We start from the raw sequence: 27,291 nt of genomic DNA, 5'->3' as shown, positions 1-27,291 counted from the left end.
CAGTTACTGGTGCAGAGATACAGACACCGGTAGAGATTGGGACTGCTGTGACTATACTGTGGAGAAGAGCGACACACTCTAAATAGCAAGAAAGTCTTAGGCAGGGAAGCACAGGGACAAATTCACCCCAGAGGCCTCCATGCAGAGGGGAGAAGTTTTTGCTGTTCACCAAAAGGACCCTGGAGCATCAAGAATGTGGTTAAAATGAACACACTACATTTAAGAAAGTAGAGAACAAGTTTTCCCTTTAACAGAGTTTTAATACAATTATGAAAGAATTTACAACTCTTAAGCAGATAAGCTTCAGTTATTTGAATGTTTCCCTGAGTGGGATATTTTCTTCCTTAAAAATGCTGAGTGGATGAAATACTGCCAAGTCTAGGTTATTTAAAAAAATCTTTCCCCAGATGTTCAACTACTTCGTCTTACTTTTCTGTTGTTTGTTATTGTCTTACTCATTGTTCACGTTCTGATGACAGAGCTCTAGAGATAAATAAGCAATTAGCAGTCTGACTTCTTGGCTTCATCTCTTAGCAGATTTTTCTCCACACCTAATTAAGTCTTAAGATTTTTCCATTATCTCGTCTTATTCCCTATAGTTTTAAGAAAGTTTTATTGTTTTCTATTTTTAAAATTTTTTTCAGAGTAGAAGCCCATTTTTCCTCTCAGTTTTTAAAAACCAGCTTATCCTGATCTAGTGAGTATTATCTATTATAAAGTTAATTCTATAAAAGCAAAACTTACTTCTCCTATTGTCTTAGGGGGAAACCTCACGGTGACCTCCAGAATGAATCATGCCCGCTCTCCACTTTTGGCAGCTCTTCCTTTTATATTTCTCTCATGTACTGAATTCTTGGTTTCTTCTTTCTGATGTGCAGGCATTTCTTTCCGTTGTGATTCCTTAACCCATTACTTCTCATTGACTAGTTTGAGTAATATTTTAACACCTCATGTATTTTTGAGGTTATATTTTATGCAGTTTGTTTTGAAACTTCTTACGGAAACTAAGAGATTTGTAAACATTTAAGTAATTTATCTCTCATCCCTCTCTGTGTGGCAGTCAGGAGAGGAAGGATTGTTACTCCAAGTCTGCTGCCATACACTTCCTCAAAATACATGATGTCAGCTGGGCGCAGTGGCTCATGCCTGAAATCTCAGCACTTTGGGAGACCAAGGAGAGTGAATTGTTTGAGCCCAGAGTTCAAGACCAGCCTGGGCAACATGGGGAAACCCTGTTTCTACAAAAAAAAATACAAAAATTAGTCAGGCATGGTGATGCACACCTCTACAGGTGTGCATCCTATCTACTTGGGAGGCTGAGGCAGGAGGATCACTCGAGCCCAGGAGGCAGAGGTTACAGTGAGTGGAGAGTGCACAACCCAACTCCAGCCTGGGCCCTTTCTCAAAATAAAAATAAATAAATGATGTCAATATACATGACATCATATTATATATATCATGATAATTTGTCATATTATGACTATATTATGATGTCCATTTAATAATGTCAGTAAAATAAAAAGATCAAATTGATTGAAAGCTCATTTGGTATCAGATGCTGTGCTTAACAGTTCACATATATTATCTCAATTAATCTTCACTGCAGTTCTATGATATAGGTACAGAATTTCAGGAAGATTTCAGCTAATAAATTGGTTGCATTTCAAAGGTATATTTACAAATTAGTTATTTCAGATATGAAAGCTGCTTTCTTGTAGAAGCAATGTTGTAGGTACATCTCTAGGCTGGGCTGGATTGCTGAAGTCTGTCTCATTTATAGCTAACATGACTAAAGGAATGCCTCTGTGGGAAAGTGTATTCAGAGTTCTCATTGGGATGTGAAGAACCCACCCACCTTCTTCCCAGGGACCTTATTCTCACACCAGGCACTTGACCTTATTTTCAGACTTACTCAATGAATAGATCAACAATGGGAATGAACTCTCTCTAGATTCAAATTATGCAAATACTAAGCTGCTGTAACAGTAGAGATCTCAAAATAGAGTGGTTTAAATAAAACTTTTTTTTTCTCTGTTAAGCAAGAGATCTAAGGTAAGCTTTCCAGTTTGCCAGGTCAGGCTTGCCCGTGAAATTATCCAAAGACTTGGGCTCTATCTATTTCTTACTTTACCAATCCCTAGACTATGGTCTTCATCTGTGTGGTTGAAGCTGGCTGGCCCTGTATCTGTGTTCCAGCTTGTGGAATGGTACAGAGAGGAAGTACATGGCAGCACCTCTCTTTGAAGGAGGTGAAGTAGAAGAATTCTATTGGAGAGATCTTAGTAACATGGCTGCACCTATCACAAAGGCTACTGGGAAATGTAGTCTTTGTCTGGGTAACCATGCATGCATCTTAAACTCCATTACTTTGAAAAAGGTGGAGAGTGCCTTCTGATGACAACCAGCAGTCCCTGCCACATTACAGTCATGGTTCCCTTGTCTACAGAGTGGCTCCTGCAGGATGTATTTTGATGGGTGCGTCAGGAGAAATGTGGGTGGAGCATGGGTACAGTGATCAAGGGTCAGGTTTGAGGGGCCCTGGGATGCTGAGACCCCTGTCAGGGGGACTTCTCAGGGGACTTCTCTCAAGTTTGCATCCCACTACTCTCCTTGCCATTCTTTTTTCTTCAAGAGCTGAGGGCAGGGCTGCCTTCATGGGTAGCCAACTTCTGCAGGGGCACAGGGCCCTACTCTCAGAAGGGTTCAGCGCTGGGTTTAATGCTCTGCTGTCACTGTCTTGAAATTCTTAATAACTTAGGCCAGGCGCAGTGGCTCACACCTGTAATCCCAGCACTTTGGGAGGCTGAGGCAGATGGATCACCTGAGGTCAGGAGTTCGAGACCAGCCTGACCAACATGGAGAAACCCTGTCTCTACTAAAAATACAAAATTAGCCGAGCATAGTGGTGCATGTCTGTAATTCCAGCTACTTGGGAGGCTGAGGCAGGAGAATCGCTTGAATCCGGGAGGTGGAGGTTGCAGTGAGCCGAGTTCGCGCCATTGCACTCCAGCCTGGGCAACAAGAGTGAAACTCTGTCTCAAAAAAAAAAAAAAAGAAATTCTTAATACCTTTATTTTTAAACATGCATTTTGTAGGTAAGTTTGATGGATAATAGAGCATGCATGCGAGCAACGGTGATAGGCTAGATGGTAGCGTGTGCATCGGGGGCACATGGGCAGCATGCATGTGGGGTAATTAACCTGGCTACCCAAAGCACATGCTCGTGCCGCACCTAGTTACAAAGAGGACTGGGAAATGGAGTCGTCAGCTGGGTAATCACAGAGCCACAAGGTGGCTGGGCCAGTGCCTGGGCCCAGATTGATAACAGCAGAAGCAGCAGGTACGGTAGCAGTGGCCAAGGACAAACGGGGAAGCAGGAACTCTGTGGAGGGCAGCACTGGGACCCCTATGAGGCCAGCCTGACTGCTTGTCCCCAAAGTCCATCTCTGTGGCATCTACACAAATGTTAACTCTATAGCCTGAACCGTGGGACAGAAACTGCTTGGCAATGTCAGGAATTAGACGTTGTTAGTAAATTACTACAAAATAAAGTTATACACATGAACATTCAATAAAGCATTTATCAAGGAATTATTAGAGCTCTTTAAAGACTTTGGAATCTTTGGATTTAAATGCTGAAAGATGGCAAAATGAATATCCACAAGCTTAGAAACAGAAGTTACGTTTCACATTCTCAGTGGAAAAGAATGCTATTTTCATATGAACTTCAGATGGAGCAATGATTAATGAGAAAGATAAAATAAAATGAAAATTTTCCTTGAAGTTGAAAATAGAGTTATTGAATATATAAACAGGCACTTAAAATTACAAACAAATCATGAGGCTACTTTCAATTTCTTGTGCAATCTCCACAATTTACAGGAAATGTCAGAAGAAACATCAAAATATCCATTTAAAATTCACTTACACAAAAATGACTCATGTGAAGAGTTAAATCTTTGTATTAAAATTGTTCCGTGAGACTCATCAGCTCTAGACATACTAAAGTTTGTATTTTGAAATAATTTATTAAAATTTGTTTTTTTTGAGATGGAGTCTTGCTCTGTTGCCCAGGCTGGAGTGCAGTGGCACATTCTCGGCTCACTGAAACCTCTGCCTCCTGGGTTCAAGCAATTCCCTGCCTCAGCCTCCCAAGTATAGCTGGGATTACAGGTGCTTGTCATCATGCCCAGCTAATAATTTATTGAAATTTATCCCAAATGTTGTCATAGCTTCTAAAATATTCTTAACAGCTCCAGTAACAGTTGCATAAGAAAAAAGATCCTTATAAAAATTAAAAATTAACAAAAATTGCTTGCAATCTTATATTTGTTTAGAGATACTAATGTCATTTACTGTTACATAGAATGGAAATAATTTTGCTAAAGTACAATTTTGATAGCCTAAGAAATAAATTTTCAAAAAATTGAGTAAGAAAAAAATCTTATAATAAATTGTGATGTCACATTAATAATGTATTAGTATTTATTATTGTTAAAGGAAAACATCTTTATTTTATTTATTTATTTTTTTATGACAGAAAGAAAGAAAGAGAAAGAAAAAGGGGGAGAGAGAACAGGATTCTTGCTCTATTGACCAGGCTGAAATGCAATCTAAAAATAGGTATTAAAAACCTCTTTTATACCAGTAATTGTGCTTAACAACGGAGACAGGAAGGAATAAGGGAAGAAAATAACAAACAAACAGCCAACCAATATTTCATTTAAGTCTGTGAAACGCTATGCAAATGCTGAAGAATGATTTACTTCCAATTTTCCAATTGTGTGGTCACTTTCAAAATAGGTGTAATGTGATACTGAGAAAAATGTATGTTCTGTGGACCTGGGGTGGATAATTCTATAAATATTCACTAAGTTTACTTATTCCAGGTCTAAGTTCAAATCATAGATGTCCCTATTAATTTTCTATGTCATTGATCCATCGAATATTAACATTGTGGTGTCAAAATCTCCCGCTATTATTGTGCGGGAGTCCAGGTCTCTTTATAAGTCATTAAGAACTTGTCTTATGTATCTGGGTGCTCCTGTATTGGGTGCATATATATTTATAATCATTAACTCCTGTCGCTGCATTGATCCTTTTACCATTATGTAATGTCCTTCTTTGTTTCTTTTAGTCTTTGTTACTATTAAAGTCTGTTTTGTGAGAGACGAAAGTTACAACTCCTGTTTTTTTGTTTTTGTTTTTTTCTCTCCATTTAATTGGTGAATCTTCCTCCATCCCTTTGTTTTGAGTCTTTGGATGCCATTGCTTGTGAAATAGATCTGGATACAGCATACCAATGGGTTTTGACTTTTTATTTGATTTACCTGTCTGTGTCTTTGGTTGGGGCATTTAATCCATTTAAATTTAGAATTAATATTAATATTTGTGAGTTCGATATTGTCATTTGATGCTAGCTGGCTATTTTGCCCATTAGCTGATGTAGATTCTTCATTATAAAGATACTCTTTATGTTTTGGTAAGTTTTTGGGATGACTGATACTGGTTGTTCCTTTCTGTTTGTAGTGCTTCTTTCAGAAGCTCTTGTAAAGCAGGCCTGGTGGTGATGAAATCGCTGAGTGCTTGCTTGTTCGTGAAAAACTTTCTTTTTCCTTCACTTATAAAGCTTAGTTTGGCGGGATATGAGATTCTGGGTTGAAAATTCTTTTCTTTGAGGATATTGAATATTGACCCCCGCTCTCTTCTAGTTTGTAGGGCTTCTGCTGAGAGATCTGCTGTGAGTCTGACAGGCTTTCCTTTATGGGTAACCTGACCTTTCTCTCTAGCTGCCCTTAGAATTTTCTCCTTTATTTCAACCCTAGTGAATCTAGCAATTTATGTCTTGGAGTTGCTCTACTTGAGAAATATCTTTGTGGTGTTCTCTGGGTTAGCTGGAGTTGAGTATTGTCCCACCTTATTAGATTAGGAAAGTTTTCCTGAATGATATCCTGAAGAGTATTTTCCAACTTGGATTCATTCTCTTCATGATATTCAGGTATACCTATTAATCGTAAATTAGGTCTTTTCACATAGTCCCATATTTCTTGGAGACTTTGCTCGTTCCTTTTTACTCTTTCTTCTCTAATCTTGTCTTCTCATTTCATTTTATTAAGTTGGTCTTTGACCTCTGATATCCTTTCTTCTGCTTGATCAATTCAACTTTTAAAACCTGTGCATACTTCACGGAGTTCTCATATTGTGTTCTTCAGTTCCATTAATTCACTTATATTCCTCTCTAAATTGTCTATTCTCGTTAGAATTTCATCAAACCTTTTTTCAAGGTTCTTAGTTTCTTTACATTGGGCTAGAACTTGTTCTTTTAGTTCACTAAAGTTCCTTATTATCCACTTTCTGAAGCCTAAATCTGTTAATGGAACACACTCGTTCTCCATCAGGCCTTGTTCTCTTGTTGATGAGGAACTGTGATCAACTGTAGAAGGAGAGGCATTCTGATCTTGGGTATTCTCAGCCTTTTTACGCTGGTTTCTTCCTTTCATTCTGAGTTCATCCACCTGTCGTCTTTGTAATTGCCTACTTTCAAATTAGGTCTCTGAGTGGACGTCCAACTTGTTGATTCCCAGTGCCGAAATCTGAGCAACCCACTGTGCCGGCCAAAATAGCGGCATCAAGATTCGTGGTGCTTTTCTGCCTGGGAATTTCCAGTCTGGCTTCCCTCTTGAGTCCCTTCTTGAATCAGGTAAATGGGCGACTCTGCCTTCCTGGAGCTCCAAACATTGATCAGTCCCGTTTACTCTGCACCAAGAATCGCCTCGCTGGGGGGGCCAGCAAAACTGTGACACCGGCCACAAGAGTCGCCCTGGTGACCCGTGGGGCTCCTCCACTGGGAATCTTCTGGTCTGTGGGTAACAAAAATTTGTCTGAAAGTGTGGCGTCCTCTCGTTCTGTGCATTTTCTCTGGGAGCTACAATCCCGAGCTGTTAGTGGTCAGCCATCTTGGATCTCTCCACATCTTTATATTTTAGTTATCTTTAAAGCATTTCTGGCCGGGTGCAGTGGCTCATGCCTGTAATTCTAGCACTTTGAGGGGCTGAGGTGGGCAGATTGCTTGCGCCCAAGAGTTCAAGACTAGCCTGGGCAACATGGCAAAACCCCGTTTCTACAAAAAATACAAAAATTAGCCCGATTTGGTGGTGGGTGCCTGTAGTAGCAGTTACCTGGGGACTGAGGTGGGAAGATTGCTTGAGTCTGGGAGGTGAGGCTGCAGTGAGCCAAGACTGCAAAAAAGATAGAAAAGAAAGAAAAAGAAAGAGAGAGAAAGAAAGAAAGAGAAAGAAAGAAGAAAGACAGAAAGAAAATAAAGAAAGGAAGAAAGAAAGAAAAAAGAAAGAAGGGAAAGAGGGAGGGAGGGAAGGAAAGACTGCGAATTATGAAGGAAGGAAGGAAAGAAGGAAAGAAGGGAGGGAGGGAAGGAAGGAGGGAATTATGCAGCCAGCCCTGTCTGAGGGATTTATCTGTCTGCTTAGCTTTCTGCAACTGCCTCTTTGCTGTCTTTTCTATGCTGCTGCAGAGCAGTATAACATCTCCTACCTTATTTTTTGTCCTGAAATATACAGGTCTTTTGAGGTTTTTAAGGGATTTAGGTTGGTAACGATGAATGGAAAGGGAGGGAAGTCAAGGCTAAGCTCCTCCCCAGGCCATCACCCTCTTGTTTCTTCCTCAGCTCTTGCTTCCTGGGAAAGTCACAAGCACTTGTAGCTAATAGCTACTAAAGCACAGAGAGCTCTTGGTTGAACCAAGGCCTGATATCAGATTTATTTACATTTTAGAGTATTATTCCTCCGTCTTTTGAACACTCTCCTTGCAGGAGTTGGATCTAACAGCAGTTCTTCTCCCACTGATCTTACATGGCCAAGGTGCCTGCCACCCTGGCTCCTCGCTGTGGGAGAAATGAGCGAAATAAGACCAGAACCAAAGATTTCGCTAGAGAAAGTTTCCAGCCTGCAGCATTTCTGACAAAGACAATAGAAGGAGGGAAGAAGACAGCAGTTGGCAGGTGGGAGAGAAGGCACACCTGCTTGAGTCAGCCATTTGTAGGTGGCTGTTGGCTTGGAACCCAGAGGCACATAAAAAATGAATAAGATAGTAAGCCATCTGTGGTAAGGAGAATAATGGTCCCCCAAAGATGTCCATGTCCTAACTCCTGGGACCTGTAATTAGGTTGTGTGGCAATCGAAATTAAAGTTGAAGACGGAAATAGGGTGCTACTTACTCATCTGACCTTCACATAGGGGAATTCTGGGTTATCTCATTAGGTTCAATGCTGTCACAGGGTCTTTATAAAGGTAGGCAGAAGAGGAGAATCAGAAGAGGAGATGCGATGACAGCCATTAAGATGAAATAACTGCCGTGTTACTGGCTTTGAAGAACAAGGGGGGTCTGTGAACCAAGGAATGAGGGAAGCCTCTAGAAGACAGCCTTGCCAACACCTTGATTTTATCCCACAGAGACCCCTGTTGGACTTTTGACTTCCAGGATTGTGAGAGAATAAATTTCTGTCATTTTCAGGCACCCAATTTGTGGGAAATTTTTATGGCAACAATAGGAAACTAATACAGCCCTCTTGAGCATTGACATTAAAAGCATGAGCTCTGGAGTCCAGCTGCTTAGATTCTGGTAGGTAGCTCTATCACCTATTTACAGTTTTATGGGGAAAGTAACTAGATCCTTAGTTTCATCCTCTAATCAATGAGGTTATCACCTCTTGAATGCGTTCTCAGGAAAAGTGAAGGTAAAGTCTTTAAGACATACGCTGTGAAGAGAAAGCACTAGGTAAGTATTAGCTTTAAAAGTAGTGGATGCCTGGCTCTTAGCCTGGCAAAGGACATCCCTCCACTCTTACTCCCTTGTAATTTACTTTCCCCCTCTTTTTTTAGCCCCTGCTAATCCCACATTGACCCCCGGTCCTGTTGGGCCAGTGTATACCCAGGTGTATTCTCACCGAGGCCCCATTCTTTAGATACCACCCTTTCCTATTTTCTCATCCAAATTCTCTAATGTCTTTTAAAAAGTAGAAATAAAGAAGGCACATATATTAATTGCTCTCTGCTGAGGTATTAATCACCAATAATGGCTTCATCTCTTAAGGTCTTGCAGTTTTGCCATGTCCAGGACTGTGCCTTTTGCCGAGAACCTCTGGAAATCTTGGTTGCAAGATAGAGGAGTCCTTAGGAATTGGATTTTAATTGAGGACTTCTGGCTTAAGTTAAACAAGTAGGGTTCACAGTGAGGACTTTCAGCTGGGAAATATTTTAAGCAGTGAGACCTCCCGGGATTCCTTCAAATTATGCCACATTTTATGAAGTATTTGGCCTCCTGTTCTGTCTACTTTTAAACAGCCTTGGAATGACTGTCACAGGACTTTCGGAGGAGGATAGTTGCTAGGAATAGTTGGTAGTTTTCTGGAAAGTCCATAGAGTAGAGCAGTTTAGAGCTTATGATACCAGCCACTTCAGAAGAACTTTTCTACAGCTGTGAAGAATTTCATTTCAATCTGGATGCCATGGTGAGAAATTCTCACAGGGAATTGTAATGAGATTATCTTGTAATGAGATCACCTGCTGAAAACTCCATTCAGTAGCCACAAAAATCACATTATGTACAAGTTACAGTTGTAAAACTGTGTAAAAAGCATTTTGAAACAAAACTTGCTGAGTAAAAACTTGATTTCTGAAGTTATTGTTTATTATGAGAATGTAAAAAGTAAATTCTGAAATGCATGCACAAAGAACATATTAGTGTTTCATAGTCATTGGTTTATGAGAATCCACATTTTTCTGTTGATATGTAAAATGCAAAATGATTTTCATAAGAAATAATGATTTTGTTTTAAAATAAATACTGACAACACATGAAATAGGATGGTTTTCAAATACTGTTACGCACAGGGACACTTCACGAGTATTTTACCGGCTGTGTGCTTGAGTTTATGATGTGGTCGCCCTCTTGTGGTTAGTGTTAAGAAAGGTACTGGCTTCAAAGCAGTTGCTAAATTTCTTTCCCTTTTGCTGAAATTTGAATCTGGAAAGCATTTTGAGAGGTGAGGCTACGTATTTTACATTTCAACCATGGCTTTTGGAAAGCTTGATTATTTTAACAAAAATCAACCAATTAATCTGTCTCCTCCCACTGTGGCCATGTCAAAATCAGTTTTGACTATAAAGAAATCTGACCTGGTTTCTCTATCTTGTGGCTTGTTTTTGGTGTATTATGGCCAGAATGTATCTCTTAATTTGGCAGTAGTACTTTCCATCTGCTTTGGAAAGGCTCTAGGTGAATGCAAAGTTTATTTAGTTCACGCTATATACCTGTCACTTTTCTGGGTCCTTCAGCCACAGCAGGAAACCAGATAAAAATCACTGCCCTCATAGAGTTTTTGTTCTGTGACAAATATAGGCAGGGTTTATGAAGACCTAAACCATAAAGACTGACACATTAGACGTCACATGTTTGCAAAACTTTCGAATCGCTGAGGAAGCTATAGATTTAAAAGACAAATATATGAAACACTGGGAGAAAATAATTGCAACAAAAGGAACTCTGATAAACCAGTCAGGGGAAAAAAAAACAATAGAAATATGTGCAAACAGTAGGAGTAGGCATCAATTGTGAAGGGCTTTCACTTACCTTAAGTAATAATTGGTAGAAGTAGGATTTCATTATTTCAGATTTGCTCAGTTGCAGACACATGCCAAGTATGCCCTTCAGAAAAGATAGCTCTTTACTGAAATTCACTTGGTCTCCTTGCCTGTCACCTGCTGAGGGGCTCAGGCTGAATTCTTCCCTCTCTGTGCGTCACAGGGACTATGTGCTGAGTATGGCTGCCATCGTGTGATATTGCTTGGAAACTGCATGTATCCTACCCTTTTGTCAAGTGGAAAAAAATGAACCTTTTCTCAGAAGGTTCACCCCTGTTCTGAGCTCAGCCCCTCCTCCCAACACCTTCACCATTGACAGATCTTCATGTTATAAAACCTCTCAGGGTTAAGCACATTCAGTTAATCAATAGAGTGTTTTTAGAGGAGACTCCATATCTGCTCAAATTGCAGCAATGAGAGTTAATAGGAACAGGATCACGGTTTTTGACTTCCCATTATCTGCTTAATGCATTCCCTCCTTTCAGGGATAAAATAGACCATTCTCCACTTGACTTAGGGCTAATCTTCAGGCCAGATATTTTCTGTACATTTCTAGTCCCTGTATTCCCTCCTGAAACTTCAACCTCTTTTAACCTCTTATCCCTTGTTGACCTGGCTCACTCTGTCCCCTTGATTGGATGGCTATAGATGGTTCACAGGGGCCATCATTCCTCATTCCTGTTTACCAGTATAAGAAACATGTGAGTCCTGTGACAATTCTGGAAACATAGCAGTTTGTCCCTTCCCTGCCGAGCGCTTGGTTGTTGTGTAACCAGTCTTCTAGACTTAGCAAATTGGCTGCTATGACTCTGGAATGCAAGTTAATTAAATTGTGCTTGTGTTTAGTTTTAGGCAAGGTTGATTTTTTTCTCCCTGTTAGGTTTAGTCTGTGTAGCTCTGTTATATGCAATCCTGGTAACTAGGGATACTGAGAGAGATTTTCTATAGGGTCCTGTGAAGGGCATGTGGTAGTAGACAGTGGAGGAGCCTGGGACAAAGAATCCAGAGACCTCTGTCTTCCACCTGCGAGTAAATCATTTAACAGGACACAAATGATTGAACAGTGAAAATCAGCTTTCCCAAAGCAGTTGACTTCCTTTTCTGTTAATGAGCCAAAGAGAAGTTAGTATTAAATAATTCTGTCCCTAGATGTTGTATTAATGCCTGTGTGTGTTGATCACGTCAGACCACTTTCTCCTCCAGTTATTATGGGTTGCCCAGTTGCCCCTACCTTCCAAGTTTAAGTAGGTATGCTGTATCCATAAGGTTGGGGGTTAGGACCTTGGCTTAATCACGTTAACCCTTTAAGCACAAGGTGTTTTCAACACGTTGAGATGGCCATCTTTCAGAGATGAGTTGTACACTTCCCGCCCAGTCTTAGTAAACAGAACATACTGGGCCTTACCTGATTTGGTGCTAGGCACTTTATGCCCATTACTGCTTAATATACTCAGAGACAATCCCAAAATAGGTGGGATTCAGATAAGGAAACTGAACCTTAGAAAAGTTAAGTAATTTGCCCAAAGCAGCACAGATTACGTAAATTTAAATCCAAATCTCGACTTTTCTACAAGATTACCTTTATTTTGTTATCTTAGGACATGATTGTGAATAATTTCCTTTCTCGTCTGTACATTTGGTGTATTAGTGTGGATATTAGGGTGTTTATGAACTCATTTCCTCACCATTAATTTTTTCCTCTTAATTATGGTAGTGTTCAGAATGGAAGCCATCTGATTATTCTGGGGTAGTTTAAGCATGAAGGGTGAGATGTTTAGAAGTAGCTAGGTTTTCCTAGCTCCACCTTGACCCAATGTGCTGTCACTACCAGCTGCTGCATGGGAGCTGGTGAGTGGGGTTTGTGTGGTCAGTGAAGGAAATAGAGTGTAGGAGGGGCTCCAGCAGAGCGCTGACTTAGGGCTTCAGAATCTTGGCATCCAACCACTGGCTACCCAATCGTAAGATAGTTGAGGTCCTACAGTACCAATATCCTGAAGATCAGTGGATTTTTAAGAATGCTAATGCTTTGAAATAGTCAAATTACAGTAATCAATAATAGAGAGTAGGTAGGAAAGTGATGCAATTCATTCTTCATGTGATTGGAAGTGATTTTTTTAGACATTAGGGTAGAACTGTAATCTGGTTTTGAAAGATATTTTTCAAAGTTCTTTCCACTGTAAATTTGAAATAAATATTTATTTTTTTCTATTTCTGGTTCTCAGGATACATAGTATACATAGATACATCAGGATACATACATAATGTCATAAAGTCATAGGCAATTTATTTTCAGCTTTTAGATGACCAATACATAAAATAGACTAAAAGAAACTGTGATTAAAAGTAAATTTAGTTAGAGTTGAAGTGAAATCCACAAATTGTTAACTTGTAAAATGAAATTGGTTCAATGTGTGTAGTATAGCCCAACAAATAAGAAAAATACCGTGGGATGGCTCTTCAAACTGACAATTTCTCTTTATGTTTGTCCCAAGTCCATAAGTGCTGTGATTGAGTTACCCATTTAATGAAGGTCTGGAAAAAAAGTTAATATATATAACTTTTCAGATACTATCATATGCATGCAAGACACTGCTATTTTCTTTCCAAATACAATAGATTTCATTTCTCTTAGATTTATATGCATGCATTAACTCTTTTATAGAAACCATCCTGTATTTGTTTAAAATTTGTCAAAGGTAGTTTATATGTTGTTCCATTGTTATTTTATGATTCATAATGAATAATTTCAAAACGTCACTTGAGACAGCCTTATAATTGGGGAAAATCTCAAAAATAAAGTATTGTTAAAAGCAATTTTTAAAAAAAATTAAGTGTTTATTTCCTAAAGCAAATTCAGAAAGTATCACTTCCCAAGAAACCTAAATGAGAAATTATCTCTGAATTTAGAAACATCTGTCTGCCTCATCAAGAGGCAGATAATAAGCACAAAGTTTAAAAATTGTCCATGTTCTTTAGAAATTTGAAGTTATGTTACTGCACTTCTTTTTAGCAAATGATAACAGAATCATGATGTACATCTCATTTTCCAATGGTTAAAATAATGCTTCGGGGTCATATTTAGGACTTTTTCCTTCTTCTTTTCCTTCCCCTCCCTCCCTTTGTCCCTCCCTTCTTCCCTTCCTCCCTCCTTCCCTTCCTCCCTCCCTTCCCTCTTTCCTTCCTTCCTTTGTTCGTTTTTATATTGAAATGTATATTAAGATTCTTTTTTAAAAAGTGTGTTTAGATTTCTGCTTGGCAGTCTGTTTCTGGCAGTCTTAAGATAGTTGATCATAAAGCTTGGCTTTTTACTCTGCCTTTAAAAAAAAACTTCCCAATTTGTTTAATTAGATTTAGAATCTACTGGGTAGGATTTTTGTCTAACTCCTTTTATACTATGATTGTACTTGAAATGTTGAATGATGACATGGAACTGCTTTCTAAACTTTATTTACGTTCTCTCTTCTATCAGAGTGCCACCAGTTACAGATCTGTTTTGTTGTTTCTTGATAATGTTTTAGAAAATGTTACAATGACTAATTTTTCTATGGAGTAATAGCTCTTCCATCATGCAGTCAGACAGGCAATGAGTATACTTAGCTCTTATTTTTAGGAATTTAAGCTGAAGGCCAGATGGCAAAGTTTTCATTGAATCAAAGCATAGCCGTATTTCAAAGGAAAAAAAAATGAGTCGAGGAGTTGACTTAATTTCAGAAGTTGTTAGGGATTTTCTCTGAACATTTGTTTGACAGAGACAGTTTCTCATTAATTAAAAGATGTTATATAAAAGACACCAAGGGACGTTGAATGAAAGATTTGTATAGTTGTGAAGGGACTGCTTTTACCTTGTCTTTGCAGCAAGGTGAACACTACAGCCCATAAAAGAAGATTTCACCGTGACATTGCCCTTTTTAAGAGTATTGACGTTAAGAGCTCCTTAAGTGCATTTATTCAGCAGGCATTTACCAACCACCTACAATATGCTACTTGTCAACAAAAATGTGTGAGTTAAAAGGTACTAATAGAGACCTTTGCATTCTCAGTAATGAAGGAAATATCTGTATAATAGCATCATCTACTAAGAAAACAACAAAAAAACTGTGTTTTCATCTCTGCAGTCTCAGGAAAGGAAAGCAGCATTGAGGAGGGAAGGGCTGAGCAGAGATGGTGTCAGGTCACCCAGGTGGCATGGGGAGAAATGTCTGGAGGGTGGAAGAGGAAGCAGGGGGATACAGGAGACATATCCTAAGGCTTTGGCATTCCCGTTATATAGCAGAGACCAGTGCTCACATGCTTGTAGAAGAGACTGGACCTCCAAAAGGAATGGCTGTGTGGAGCAGCCAGGAAAGCTGGACCCTGGGGACCATGGCCCTGTACCCTGGCTTGGCACAGACACAATGGCACGTTCTGTCTAGCACACGCTTGAGGACTTAGAGCCATGAGACCCTGGCAGTTCTCTGAGGACTGAAAGCTAGGGGTCCTTCCTTTGTTCCTCCAGGTACCATGTAAGCCCCTTGGATCCTTGTACCATCCTAAAGACAGAGAGACCCTGCAAAATATGCCTGAAAGATATTTCTCATCACCCTTTTGAGTGGGGAAGTATAAATTCATTTTATTTAGGAAAATGAGATAATCTGATTTTTCTTGTACCCTGGTGTAACAGCGTTGAATCCACACACTGTACACCTTCAAGCAGGGCTGTTGTGAGCTCATTTGTGGGTCCGGGTGTCACTTCTTACTGAGTCTTCATGTTCTATACCTTTCCTGCGTCCCTCTCTACCCCTGAAAGTCACTCATTCTGTATTTCATTTTCTCAAGTCTAAGTATAATGAAAAGCTAATGATAACATAAATCTAAACAGTCTATAATTACATTCAACTAAGTATTCAACTGAACACAAAATCTTAAGGGTGAAGGAGTTTTCAAACTTCTTTTTGACAGCAAAAGCCCTTTTTCAAAGAATAATTTCCATGGACTCAAATGTATAAAGCAGCCAACAGTAGAGCTCTTTGGTTGAAATGGAGAAGGAAACTGAATACACCCCTTTAATCCTTGATGTGGCCCCAAAGTCTCTTTCCTCGGTAACCTTGAATTCTTCTGAAACCTACCATTTTAACTCCAAGTATAGGTAATGTGGGTGTCAGGGATGGAATGTTAGATGCATCACTGCAGGCCAGTGGGGAAGATTATTTTCTATAGAAGGGCCATTCGTTGTCCTACTGAGAGCAAATGCCACTCAGAAGCCAGATGTGTCTTCAGGCTTGAGTGAGCATCCCACTGTAACACAGAGGGATTTTTATCCTGCATCAGTAGTTTATTCTCCTAGCAATGAAAATAATAAAGTTGTAAGATACTCATTGCCATTGAGACCAAGAAATAGAAATGATCATTCAGTCATGCTCCATAGACACCCCATCTTCTCAGTCTTCATTTATTCATCCAACAGATAACTAATTTACACCTATAACATGTCAGTTCTATTCCAGACTCAGGGCACAGCAGTAAGAAAAACTGATAAAATGCCTTTCTTTAAGGAAATTACATTCTAGAAGGGAGAGAGAGACAATCAGCGAACAGAAATCTGTGAATATAAATTATGTAAGCTATAATAAAACAGTTGTTTTTAAGAAGACTGCAATTCTGATGGTTTTGGGCATTGGCACTATTAGGAGTGGTTAGTATAGTGCCTGCCCTACGTTTAATAGATGTCTAGAACTACATGGAATGTCATCTCATCTGGATTCAATTCTCTGAAAGACAGACATTTGTTTTTTGTTTAGAGAGAAAAATAAAGACAATGTTGAAGTTTTGCTCAAACCTAGTACCCTTAAACTGGCTGAATATCAGCCGACTTACACTACTGCACACGTGCCTGGAATAGGGAAGTGAGTGTGGCATAAAGGATTGGGCATGGATCCCAGACCTTGGGATTTGGGGTGTTTTTCACCTTTTCCTAATTATGTGGCTTTGACCCATTTCAATGTTGACCTTATGACACTTAATTTCCTTCATTTGTAAACTACCAAATAAAATATGCTTGTAGTACTTTATTAATTGAATAGTTTTATACAAGTAAAGTGGAAATTCTGAATACAGGTTAAGAAGAAATCAAACAGAAATTTATACAAAAGTTATAGTTTTATAAAAGTAATATTAACTATGGTAACTATGAACTTTTAAAGAAAGAACAAGAATAAAGTAACAATTTATGACATCCTAAAACCAAGGACAGCCCGTAACTGTGAACTTTCAAAGAAAGAATAAGAATAAAGCAACAATTTATGACATCCTAAAACCAAGAACAGCCACACCTCCAGATGAGAAACCACACAAAAGAAGCCAGGTTCTGCCGAATCAGCCAAGACAGGGGATATCAATAATCAAAACAATGCAAGCTGTGCTGTGTTTTAAATTCGATCCAGATTTGAGATGACCATATGCAAGAAATGGCTTTACTGGAATCAAATATATAGAGTCTTAAAGATAAAATCTAGAGGTTAGGTGCTATTGAATGTTGAGCTTTCAGCTCCATTTCCTGAGGAATCACTGGAGCCATAGGTGGGGAATGCAATAATTCTTGTGAGGCATTGCAGCTGCTAAAATGCAGACATATGGAATTTTTGCTCTCTCTAGTATAATACAGAAACAATCTCACAATAGGATAAACACTCCTTTAAAACTTTCTCTTTACCCTAGGGAGAGGATATTGTACAGACTGGATGGGTAAAATCTTAGTATTTTGGATTTTCGTTTTAGACCTGGTTTCCTGTGTATCCTTTAGGAGCCTGTATTTGTAGCTATAGGAGTGCACTCCTGTGCTGAATCTTCTGACACCATACTAAACATGTTGGATATTTTGACAGTTGAAATTGATAGATGTAATTTGTATTGATACTGAAATTATGGAATATAATGGAAAATTGGGCTTTTGTTGTTGATATTGTGAAGATGTTACATGAAGTAGCATCATAAGAGACAAAATCAACTAATACTTAATATTCAATGACTTGAAATGCTGATTTCCTTAATAACATTGGGAAATAATTCATTAATTTTGTTTTTTTCTGCTTTATGGCCTTATATTGTTCTATTAGAGATTTAGATAACTTTTTTTTCCATTGAATCAAGAACCTCCTGCGCGCTAGCCACTGGCTGGGTCCCAGGAACATGGGTGGGAAATACATTATTCGAGAACCTTCTGAGCGCCAACCACTTCTGGGTCCCAGGAACATGATGAGAAGTATAACAGACATGGGCTTCATTGCCTGGAGCTTTTCATCTTGTACTTTTCTCTATTTCTATTGCTGAATTAAAATGTTCCATATTTCTGAATTCCCTCTAACTAGTCAACAAGGTTCATCTTATCAAGGAATACATAGTTCAGGGAATGGTGGCAGTGACCAGGCAACTGACCATACAGCCGATACACACACACACACACACACGCACACAAGCTTTGGTGTAAGGTGAGAGAGAAAGACAGAAGGATATTTTTGAAAGTTCTACTTAACTTCTTTTATCTGAAACAGAAGCTCATAAAAAAGTTATTTTTCCCCAGCTAAAAAGATAAAACATCATCATTATAAGAACATTTGTAAAATATAGACTACAATACAGTTAAAAAAAAAAGTGATTTTAATCCTAATACTAAAGTTAATATACCTTCCCCCATGCCAAATTGTATTTTGTCTTCTAGGACTAGTTGGTGTTTTCTCATCTAAAGAAGCTTGAACTTTGTCCTAGGACATTAAGTATTTTCTACCATATATTTTTTCAGTGTCTGTAATATTATTCCTTATTATGGTGGTATCAGAATTTATTTAGTGAATCCCTTAATATTGCGTAGTGGTTATTTCAGTTTCCTCATTTTGAACAATGATGGTATGAATATCCTTAAACATAAAATATGTATTCATAATGATTTCCTTTTTATGAAGGCCGAGAAATGACTGCTGAGTCAAAGATTATGCACATTTGAAAGGCATTTGATGCACATTATTAAACATTTTTATGTTAACATCCTCTTTGTTGAGCTGATTTATCCTTTTATTAATGGTCTTCCTTAAAAATTTTCTTTTTGTCTTAAATTTATTGTCTACTGTAATTTTGAAGCAGTTGAATATTGATTGCATTTTAGAAGAAAAAGAACACCAAAATATTAAAAGCAAAAATATAAAAAGGTAACTGTGTTAAGAAAAAAGAAATGAAAATATTATTAGAGAATGCTGTTTCCCATTCCTTATGCCAAAATAGACTCTGACATTTTTACTGGCATTTTCATTAAGGCAAGTAAATATGTTTCAAATGCAGGGCACCAGGTCTCTATGCTTATGTTCAAGCACACATCCATTTACTGACTGTGTTTTTACTGGAACTTTCTCTGTGGTACACAGAGTAGCTTTTTAGAAAGGTAGACTTTTAAAATGTTGGTTCAATTTGTAGCACTTTACTTTGACATAATTTTTAATTATTTAGAAAAACACTTGCATTTGGTATTCTCCCCACATAAATTGTGCAATTGATGAAGCGACCCTCTTGCTCTCTGAACACGGGTGCCTCACTCTGCAAGCCCACTGGTGAATTAGCTCCTGCTTTCCTCAGACAAGCAAGCACTCTTTGTGTTATTTCCAGGTAATTTATCAATTAATGTTCTAGGATGCCAAAGGAAAACTGGTGACAATAAAACTGAGGGAATTTGGAAACAAATCTGCTGAATAGCAAAAGAAGATTTTCTATTTATCTCTTGTAATCTTAAAAGAAAAAAAACTAATCTTATTCTGACGTTATTCCTGCCCTTTTTTTTTTAGTGCTCTGTGGAGGGGGTGAGAGCTTTCTGTGTGCCAGTGGAATCTGCATCCCCAGGAAACTGCAATGTAATGGCTACAACGACTGTGACGACTGGAGTGACGAGGCTCATTGCAGTATGTGACAAGCTGTTCGGGGTTTGTCTGAGTGGACAGGAATTCTATTCAGGGGCCTAGAAACCAAAACTATTACGTTGTCAAATCCCGACAATCATCGGCGTTTGTGTAGACTGCTTTTGGTTTGCCTTTCTGAAGTGAGCAAACGTGTTTATCTTCCCCCAGAGTGACAGCAGCATGTTTGCACACCTTTCAAAGGCATGGTTTATTAGGAACTCAACAGCTTAATGCTACATTGGAACAGAACAGGGATTGCAGCATTTTTACACAAAGTAGGTTAAAATTGGAAGGCTTTGGTTTATTTTGATTGGGTGAGAATTTTCCTTTTTGTTTATGAGTGTAAAAGTCAATGTTTTTTGAAACGGACATTTTTATAGCAACATTTTCACTCTAATGATTAACATTCATGACACAGCAAATACAAAGCCTCTTGTTTCTTTTTTTTTTTTTTTGCTTCCTCCAAACCTGGAGATAGTCAATGGCACTAATTGTTTAAAATCCACTAATCAGTAGATTCAGCCTTATGTGCCCTCAATTTCTTCCCCATTGATTTGATTAGTCATTTTGACTGAATTGGTCAGTGGTTTGTTCAATATAGATTCAGGTTTCAAGTTGTTTTGCACTTACAAACTGGAAAGAATGGGAAAGCTATCCTGAAGAAGTACTTTATAATAAACAAAGCCAGTGTACTATTTGCTGACCCCTAGTATGTTAAAAAAAAAAAAGAAAATAATTACATTGTGTAATCTGGCAGAACTATATGCAATTAGAACACTATATGCAAGTATTTTAATGGTTTTTTTATGGGTATATAAACAGCCACAGTTAGTATGGCAAGAGCTGTGTTTCACCCCTTATGGGAACTGCCAAGATGTTACAAATGCTTGAGAATACGGATCAGAATCGAAAGATTCTTCTGGTCTGTTTGCCAAATGGACCAACTCATCTTTCATCCGATGAACTGGGATGCTCCTTTGTCCTGTTGAATGGCAGAACTACTGAAAGGCAGTTTATCATGATAACATTTCAGGTCAGTGTTTCCCAAACTGGTGTTCCATATAATACCTGAGTCTGGAATAATGCTTGAAAAAAACTAACTTTGGGAAATACTCTCTATCAGATCTACTTCTTAGAGGGTTAGAATACACATTTGTATATTAGAGGTTCTGAGAAATCCTGGAGTTTTAAAAAAAGGCATTTGCTTAACTTTGGATTTCCTCAGAATTATTTTCTCATGTAAATCTTCACCTTTATTTATTCATGCATTTTTTATTTTGCCTCATATCTAGCATCCCGTGGAACTTTAGTTATGCCACACGTATTTCAGGAAACGTTCTTTTTAGTAAGACATTTGTGTTTTACAATTTGGAATTTTCTTTTCAAAACAACCTATGGCACACAATTTTACAGAAAAACACATTTTATAGGCTGTGTATTTACACTGGGAAATGTTACTGTGAGCTTGGCAGAAGATACTGTGCAAAGCAGCCAAAATAGGGAACTTTAAATAATTCAATGTAATTATATCCAATTTATGGGAATTGTGGTAGAATCTCTAGGTTTTCTCTCATTGTGGCCCACGTTATAGCATTGTTCAAATTCTACATGTGCCTGTAACTTCTTTGGTGTCCAACCATGGTTTTATTACATGTTCGTCTATTGTACTGCACATTGAACTCTGAACCCTGTAAGTGCTTTCAGGTGCATTTGTTAAAATTAAATTTGAAGGGGTTAGTTTTCCTAGTCAACAACTGAACAAGAAGGTGTTACTATTCTGCAAGGGCTGAGGAGCTGAAGCATTTATTAAGGAAAATAGATATGGGCTTTTCCCGTGAATATACCACAAAAATGATCTGGTTGGTCCATTGAAGAAATATATCCCTTCAGAAAACTTCTGTATGAAAACACAGACATTGAAGGCTTCATATGCAATTGTTTTTGACCTGACAAGGACATCTGCTTTTGAGCCTTAATGTTCAGTGCTTGTGGCATTTCAGCATGAGTGTTTATGGAGGGTGCCACACTCTTGATGTCACCACCCTGTGGTGAAGGAATAGTGTAAGTCTGAATTAGGGCTTGGATGTGAATCAGAGTGTAAGTGCAGTCCACAGATACTCAGGAGAAGGAAGTTTTGCTGTGTATTCTCAGTGAGGAGCAGAAGAAAATACCTAGTTCCTAAGGTTCTGGCAGGAAGGCAAGAAGGAGAACTGCCAGAGGCGATTGTGCTTCTGTGGATTAGATGCAAAAATGATCTCTAGCTAAGCACTTGCCTGCTTTTATAAAACATGGGTCATATTAGGTGACCTGGGTAGTTTGTTGAGTTGTTAATTTCCTTTTCAGTCAGGTTCAAAGGAAGGGACAGAAGCAACTTATTATTTGTGAGTTACCTAATCAACTATGCTAGAAGCATTTACCTACATGCTTTGATTTAATTATCAGCACAGGAAGTATTATCTACCTGCTTTTATACAGGTGCAGAGACAGGGCTTATGGTAATGAATAAATTTGCCCATGATTTACTAAATTTGAACCCAGTCTTAAGTGGTACCAAATCTAATGCTGTTTTCTCTCAGCTGGGCTGCCTTTGACTTGTCCTTGTCCATAAAAATGTTCAGATTTAGTGAGATTATACTCTGATGGTTCATATGGCAGGAAAATATTTTGACTGTTTTTGCTGTATTACGGCTTTCAGAGCACTCCAGGTATCTGTGATTACTTACTGACTTTCTCCCCTAACCGGTTTTGTCTTATTTGTCAATCTCTTCTTATTTGTTGGATGAAAAGATTTCCAAATACCTGAAACAATTTTATGGTGTAGTAGAAAAATTTTCAAAAATCAGGAAAACTTTAGAAATGTCTACCTCTGTGACTTTAGGCAGGCCACTTTAGTAACCCTGGCTTTCGTTATCATCAAGGCTGGCTGCATGCTGGCCTCCCCAGCAAGCCCCACCTGCAGAGATTTTGATTCAGTTGGTGTGTGGTAGGGACCAGGCAGCAGTAGTTTTATAAAGCTCCCCAGGTAATTCTAAGGAACAGCCAGACTTGGAAGCACCAGGCTAGAAGGCGACTGGTGACTCTTTTGTTGTTGAGGGTCTATAATCTTTTGAGTCTATAACCAGCTCCTAGAACAGTACCTGGGACATAGCCAGTGCTTAGCAAATGAATACATCTTAATTTAAAAAGTTAAATTAGAAACTCAAGGAAAACGTTGTCACAGTGAAATAGCTGCCACAAAGTTCACACATTTTATGACACATAAAACCACCATCAAATACTTTTGGAAATCATTTGCTCTGAATTTTGGGTAAAATTGGTTGACTTATTTTTGAGGCTGGTGATTATCTAATTATATGCCGAGTGTAACACAGTGTAGTAATGACCACTAAAAGTTCTTGAGTCAGGCTACTTAGGTTTCGATCTTACCATTTCCTGCCTCTGATAACTTAGGCAAGTCACTCAACCTCTCTGTGCCTCAGTTTCTTCAGTAGTACAATGGAAACAACAAATAGTGACTATCTCTCAAATTGTTCACAATAATGATTCGCTGAATATAAAGCATGTAGACTGCTGTCTGGCATGCAGTAAGTCTCAAAGAGCGCTAGGATTTGTGTTCGTGACTGTTGTTGTCACTGTTGTCATCTTGCTGTTCCTCCTCTACCCAGCACCTCGTTACTAGGTGCAGAGAATGATCACCGGAAGTCATGGGGACAGCTGATAAATGTTAGCTGATACATGTAAGGGAGACAGAAACACTAAAATATGCACAACAGTTTTAAAAGCAGCACCATGTGAAGCTATTTGAGAATGGAGGCAGCCTAAACAGCACAACTGATATTCCAAATGATGTTTGAGTCATCGGAAATGACTGTATCCACAATAATCTTTCTAATAAGATGTGGCTGCAAGTATATGCTAGAAATATTTTCATCAAAATTATAAAAATAAAAAAAACCTCACTCTACGTTAATGGAAGTAGTATTATATGTTTGCAAATTTTACTTCTTGTGCAGTGGTAATCTGATTATACTGAATCAATCAAACTACTGAATATTCTTGAATTCCTACTATGTGTGAATCATGTTCTAGATAACTAGTAAATAGAAAGATACTGTTAAGACATGGTTTCTTTCTTTACAAGGCTTTAAGTCTAATCGGGGAACTAACATATAAACATAGAAACCATTAAATATGGTTTTTTATTTTGAGATGGAATCTGGCTCTGTCACCCAGGCTGGAGTGCAGTGGTGCGATCTTGACTCACTGCAGCCTCCACTACCTGAGCTGAAGCCATTCTCCAGCCTCAGCCTACTGAGTAACTGGGGCTACAGGTGTGAGCCACCATGGCAGGCCTAATTTTTGTATTTTTTTGTAGAAACAGGGTTTTGTCATGTTGACCAGGCTGATCTTGAACTCCTGAGCTCAAAGTGATCTGCCTGTCTCGGCCTCACAAAGTGCTGGGATTATAGGTGCAGGCCACTGTGCCCGGCCTAAATATAGTATTTTAAAACAATATAACACAAGCAATATCACAAAGTAAAAAAAAAAAAAAGTATGTAAACAATAAAAAAATCGGTAGCAGCAGGGAGTCCTTTTAGTAAAAAGAGTAGGATTACTAGAAGCTGGATTGTCTAGAGAGCTGATGGAAAAGATGGAATTAAAGCTAGGCCTTGCACTCAGGTGATGTTTGTATACTGTGCGACATGGTTTTCAATTCTCTAGGTGACATTTTGCAATGCATGGAGACTTTTTTTATTGTCACAACTGTGGGGGTGGAGGAAGGTACTACTGGCATCTAGTGGGTAGAGGCTAGAGATGCTGCTAAACAAACTACACTGCCCAGGGCAGCCCCCAACAACAAAGAATTACCCCGTCCGAAAGGTCAGTGATACTGCAGTTGAGAAACCCCTTTCTAGAGCTAGAAGTCAATAGGAGAAAGAACTCAGAGAGTCAAAATCCTGGTTCTTCTCATGGTTCTGCTGTTAATTAGCTGAGCAACCGTGGACAGACCATATAATTCCTCTGATCATCTCAGAATGGGAGGGTTGGATGAACTAACCTTTGGTCCTTTCAGTCTTTAATGTTCTGTGGGTGGAAACTGAGCATCTGTACTTGCATCTTGAGTTGAGGCAACACTTTCATGTTCATAGAGTCATAGAGACTGTACAGTTGAAAGACGCCCTTGAGAAAAAAGCTTTGTGTGTGTTAGTTTTCTGCTTTAATTGAATGATAATTTTGAGAGACAAGAATTATTAGTGTGTGTATGAGATACCAAACTGAAATCAATATTAACATGCAAGAATTTCAGAAGAAACATTTTGTATCAAGCCTTCCTTAAGAAAAAAAAGTCGTATCTAGAAAAACATCTACCTTAGGTCATGCAAAATTATGCTTGTTATTGAGCAAGAAAATCACAGCAAGCAGCTTTTGCAAATTTTGATTTGCTGGCCCCAAATTGCGCTGACAACATCCCTTTCCAGTTCAAGTAAACATTTATTTCAGTAAAAGGAGACACTGTGATCTTTGCTATTTGCTATGTATTTCTGGCTTTGCAGTACCTCTGGTTAAGGTTTTGTGTGTTTACTCATCACACAGACCTTAGGGAGGTAACAAATTGTTTTCCAAAGGCAGTTCATTTTGTATGTCACTTCTGATGGCTTCTAACCAAGCAAATTATAATAGTAGAAAGTTGAATCCGCACCTGGGGGAACAATGAGGATTTTTTAAAAAATGCGTAAATCCTCTCCATTTATAAAATAATTTAATAAACGAGAACATTCATTTTAAAAATATCTCCAATGCAGTGTTTTAGTATGAATTACCAGGGGTCCTAGAATGGGTCTCACAGAAGACAAATAAACTTTTGGAAATTTGTAGTGTGTTCTTAGGTTCATCAGATTCTGAAAGGGATGTTTGATTCCCTAGTAATCCTACCATCCAAAAAAGTGAGTGTACTGCTTACAAATAAATTAATTCGTAGGGTTTAAAATATGCTGAAATAGTGTCCCCCGTCCTCTGGGTGAATGCATGCATGTACTTTGCAGTGATCGTCAAATTGAGAAGGCTTATGTCCCTGGCTATTGCTGATTCTAGCATGTTGACTCAAAACTTTCCATGAGAGTAATTTAGATGAAGACAAAAATACCAAAAAGATCTTTTAGAATTTCACAAGGTAGTATATATATCTTGATGCACAAATTCCCCATATCTTCCCTGTGGGCAGGCGAACCAATGTCATAACCTTTCCACTCAGCTGTCACTTGTGTCATAGCCCCATTCAGTTGTGGGGTGCAGGGTGGGGAAATAGCGTCCTCTGCTGAATGGGAGAAAATACCATTGTCAAAGTGATAGCTAGGACTTCTTTTTTTATTTTTATTGTATTGTACTTTAGGTTCTGGGGTACATGTGCAGATCATGCAGGGTTGTTGCATAGGTGCTTACATGGTAAGGTGGTTTGCTGCCTCCGTCCCCCATCACCTATATCTGGCATTTCTCCCCATTTTATCTCCACCCTCTGCTTTCCCTCCCCTAACCCCCCCACAATAGACCCCAGTGTGTGGACTTCTTGGTTCTTATATTTTCCCTTATGGTAGCTGTCCTTATTTGAAAATTATTCAGGCTGGGGGAAGCAAAAAATAAAGAGTACTTAAAAGTTCCGTATGGGTATAAGTGTGGACATATGTGTATACATGCATGTGCCTGTGCACATATACATCTTCCTAATGAAGACACTCAACAGGTGATTTCTAAGGCCCATTCCATTCCTAAAATGATGTAATTCTAGCAATTTTAAGAAGTTTTTTTTTTTTTAGAAGAATGCTTTTTTGAAGCAAATTTATGATTCATGCATATATAAGTGTCACATTTTGGCATGGCTAATGGTTTAAATGATTAATGCCAAAGGCTTTGGATAGTGAATCATCATCAAGTGTGTGACGTTTACAGTAAAGTGGTGGCTGCCTCTGGTTGTATGAGATACAGGCTGCTGCTCGAGGAGAACCAATCACCTGGAATTCAGGAGACTGAACCATTGACTACTTGATTTCTGGCCTTCATCGGCCAAGAAGACTGATCTTCAAATGTGCCCTAATTTCTTGCCTCTTTCCTTTGTTCTTGCTACTTCTTCTGCTTGAAACATGCTAACCTTTTCATTACATCCACCCTACTGAAATTCTGCCCACTTTTCATATTCCTTCTACAACCTTAAGCACACTGTTTCGCAGTTTACTTTAAATAAGGAAAATAAAAATATATTTAAGAAATCTAGTTTCTGTGAAATGCAAGTTTCTTTACATATATTGATTTTAAACATTTTTATGGCTTTATTGAGGTATAACTTACATCCTATAAATTTCATCTGTTGATTTTTGGTAAACTTACAGAGTTATGTGACCATCCTCACAATACAGTTCCAGAATTTTGCATCTCTCCCCAGATTACTCTCCCACACATCTGTAGTCAATCACTAATTCGAATCCCTCAGCTACTGTAACTACTTCTCAGATTTCTGTTTCTATAAATTTGTTTTTTTCCAGGAATTCCATAAATGAATCATATAATATGTAGTTTTCGTATCTGATTTATTTCACATAGCATAACTTTTTGAGGTTTATCCATACTGTCACATATATTGGTAGTTTCATCCTTTTAATCACTGAGTAGTATTTCACCACGTGAGTACATTACATTTTGTTTGTGCATTCCAGTTGGTATTTGGA

At 38.4% G+C, this 27,291-nt stretch overlaps 1 protein-coding gene across 7 annotated transcripts in view; it reads left to right on the top strand.

Moving 5' to 3' along the window:
* CORIN (corin, serine peptidase) overlaps window positions 1-27,291 on the top strand; it is a 289,036-nt gene that overhangs the window by 133,966 nt on the left and 127,779 nt on the right. For all 7 annotated transcript variants that reach the window (XR_010338930.1, XM_064366854.1, XM_064366846.1 and 4 more), the window contains one exon: window positions 19,463-19,576. Coding sequence is in view for 6 of the 7 variants with exons in the window: in XM_064366854.1 (XP_064222924.1) it covers window positions 19,463-19,576 (114 nt within the window). In the remaining variant the exon portion in view is untranslated. The remainder of the gene's footprint in view (window positions 1-19,462; window positions 19,577-27,291) is intronic.

Source organism: Aotus nancymaae, unplaced genomic scaffold (genome assembly GCF_030222135.1).
Source record: "Aotus nancymaae isolate 86718 unplaced genomic scaffold, 86718_ANA_hifiasm-v0.15.2.pri h1tg000006l, whole genome shotgun sequence".
Classification (NCBI taxonomy): domain Eukaryota; kingdom Metazoa; phylum Chordata; class Mammalia; order Primates; family Aotidae; genus Aotus; species Aotus nancymaae.
The sequence above is the reverse complement of the archived record's forward strand: the minus strand, read 5'-3'. Positions and strand labels throughout refer to the sequence as shown.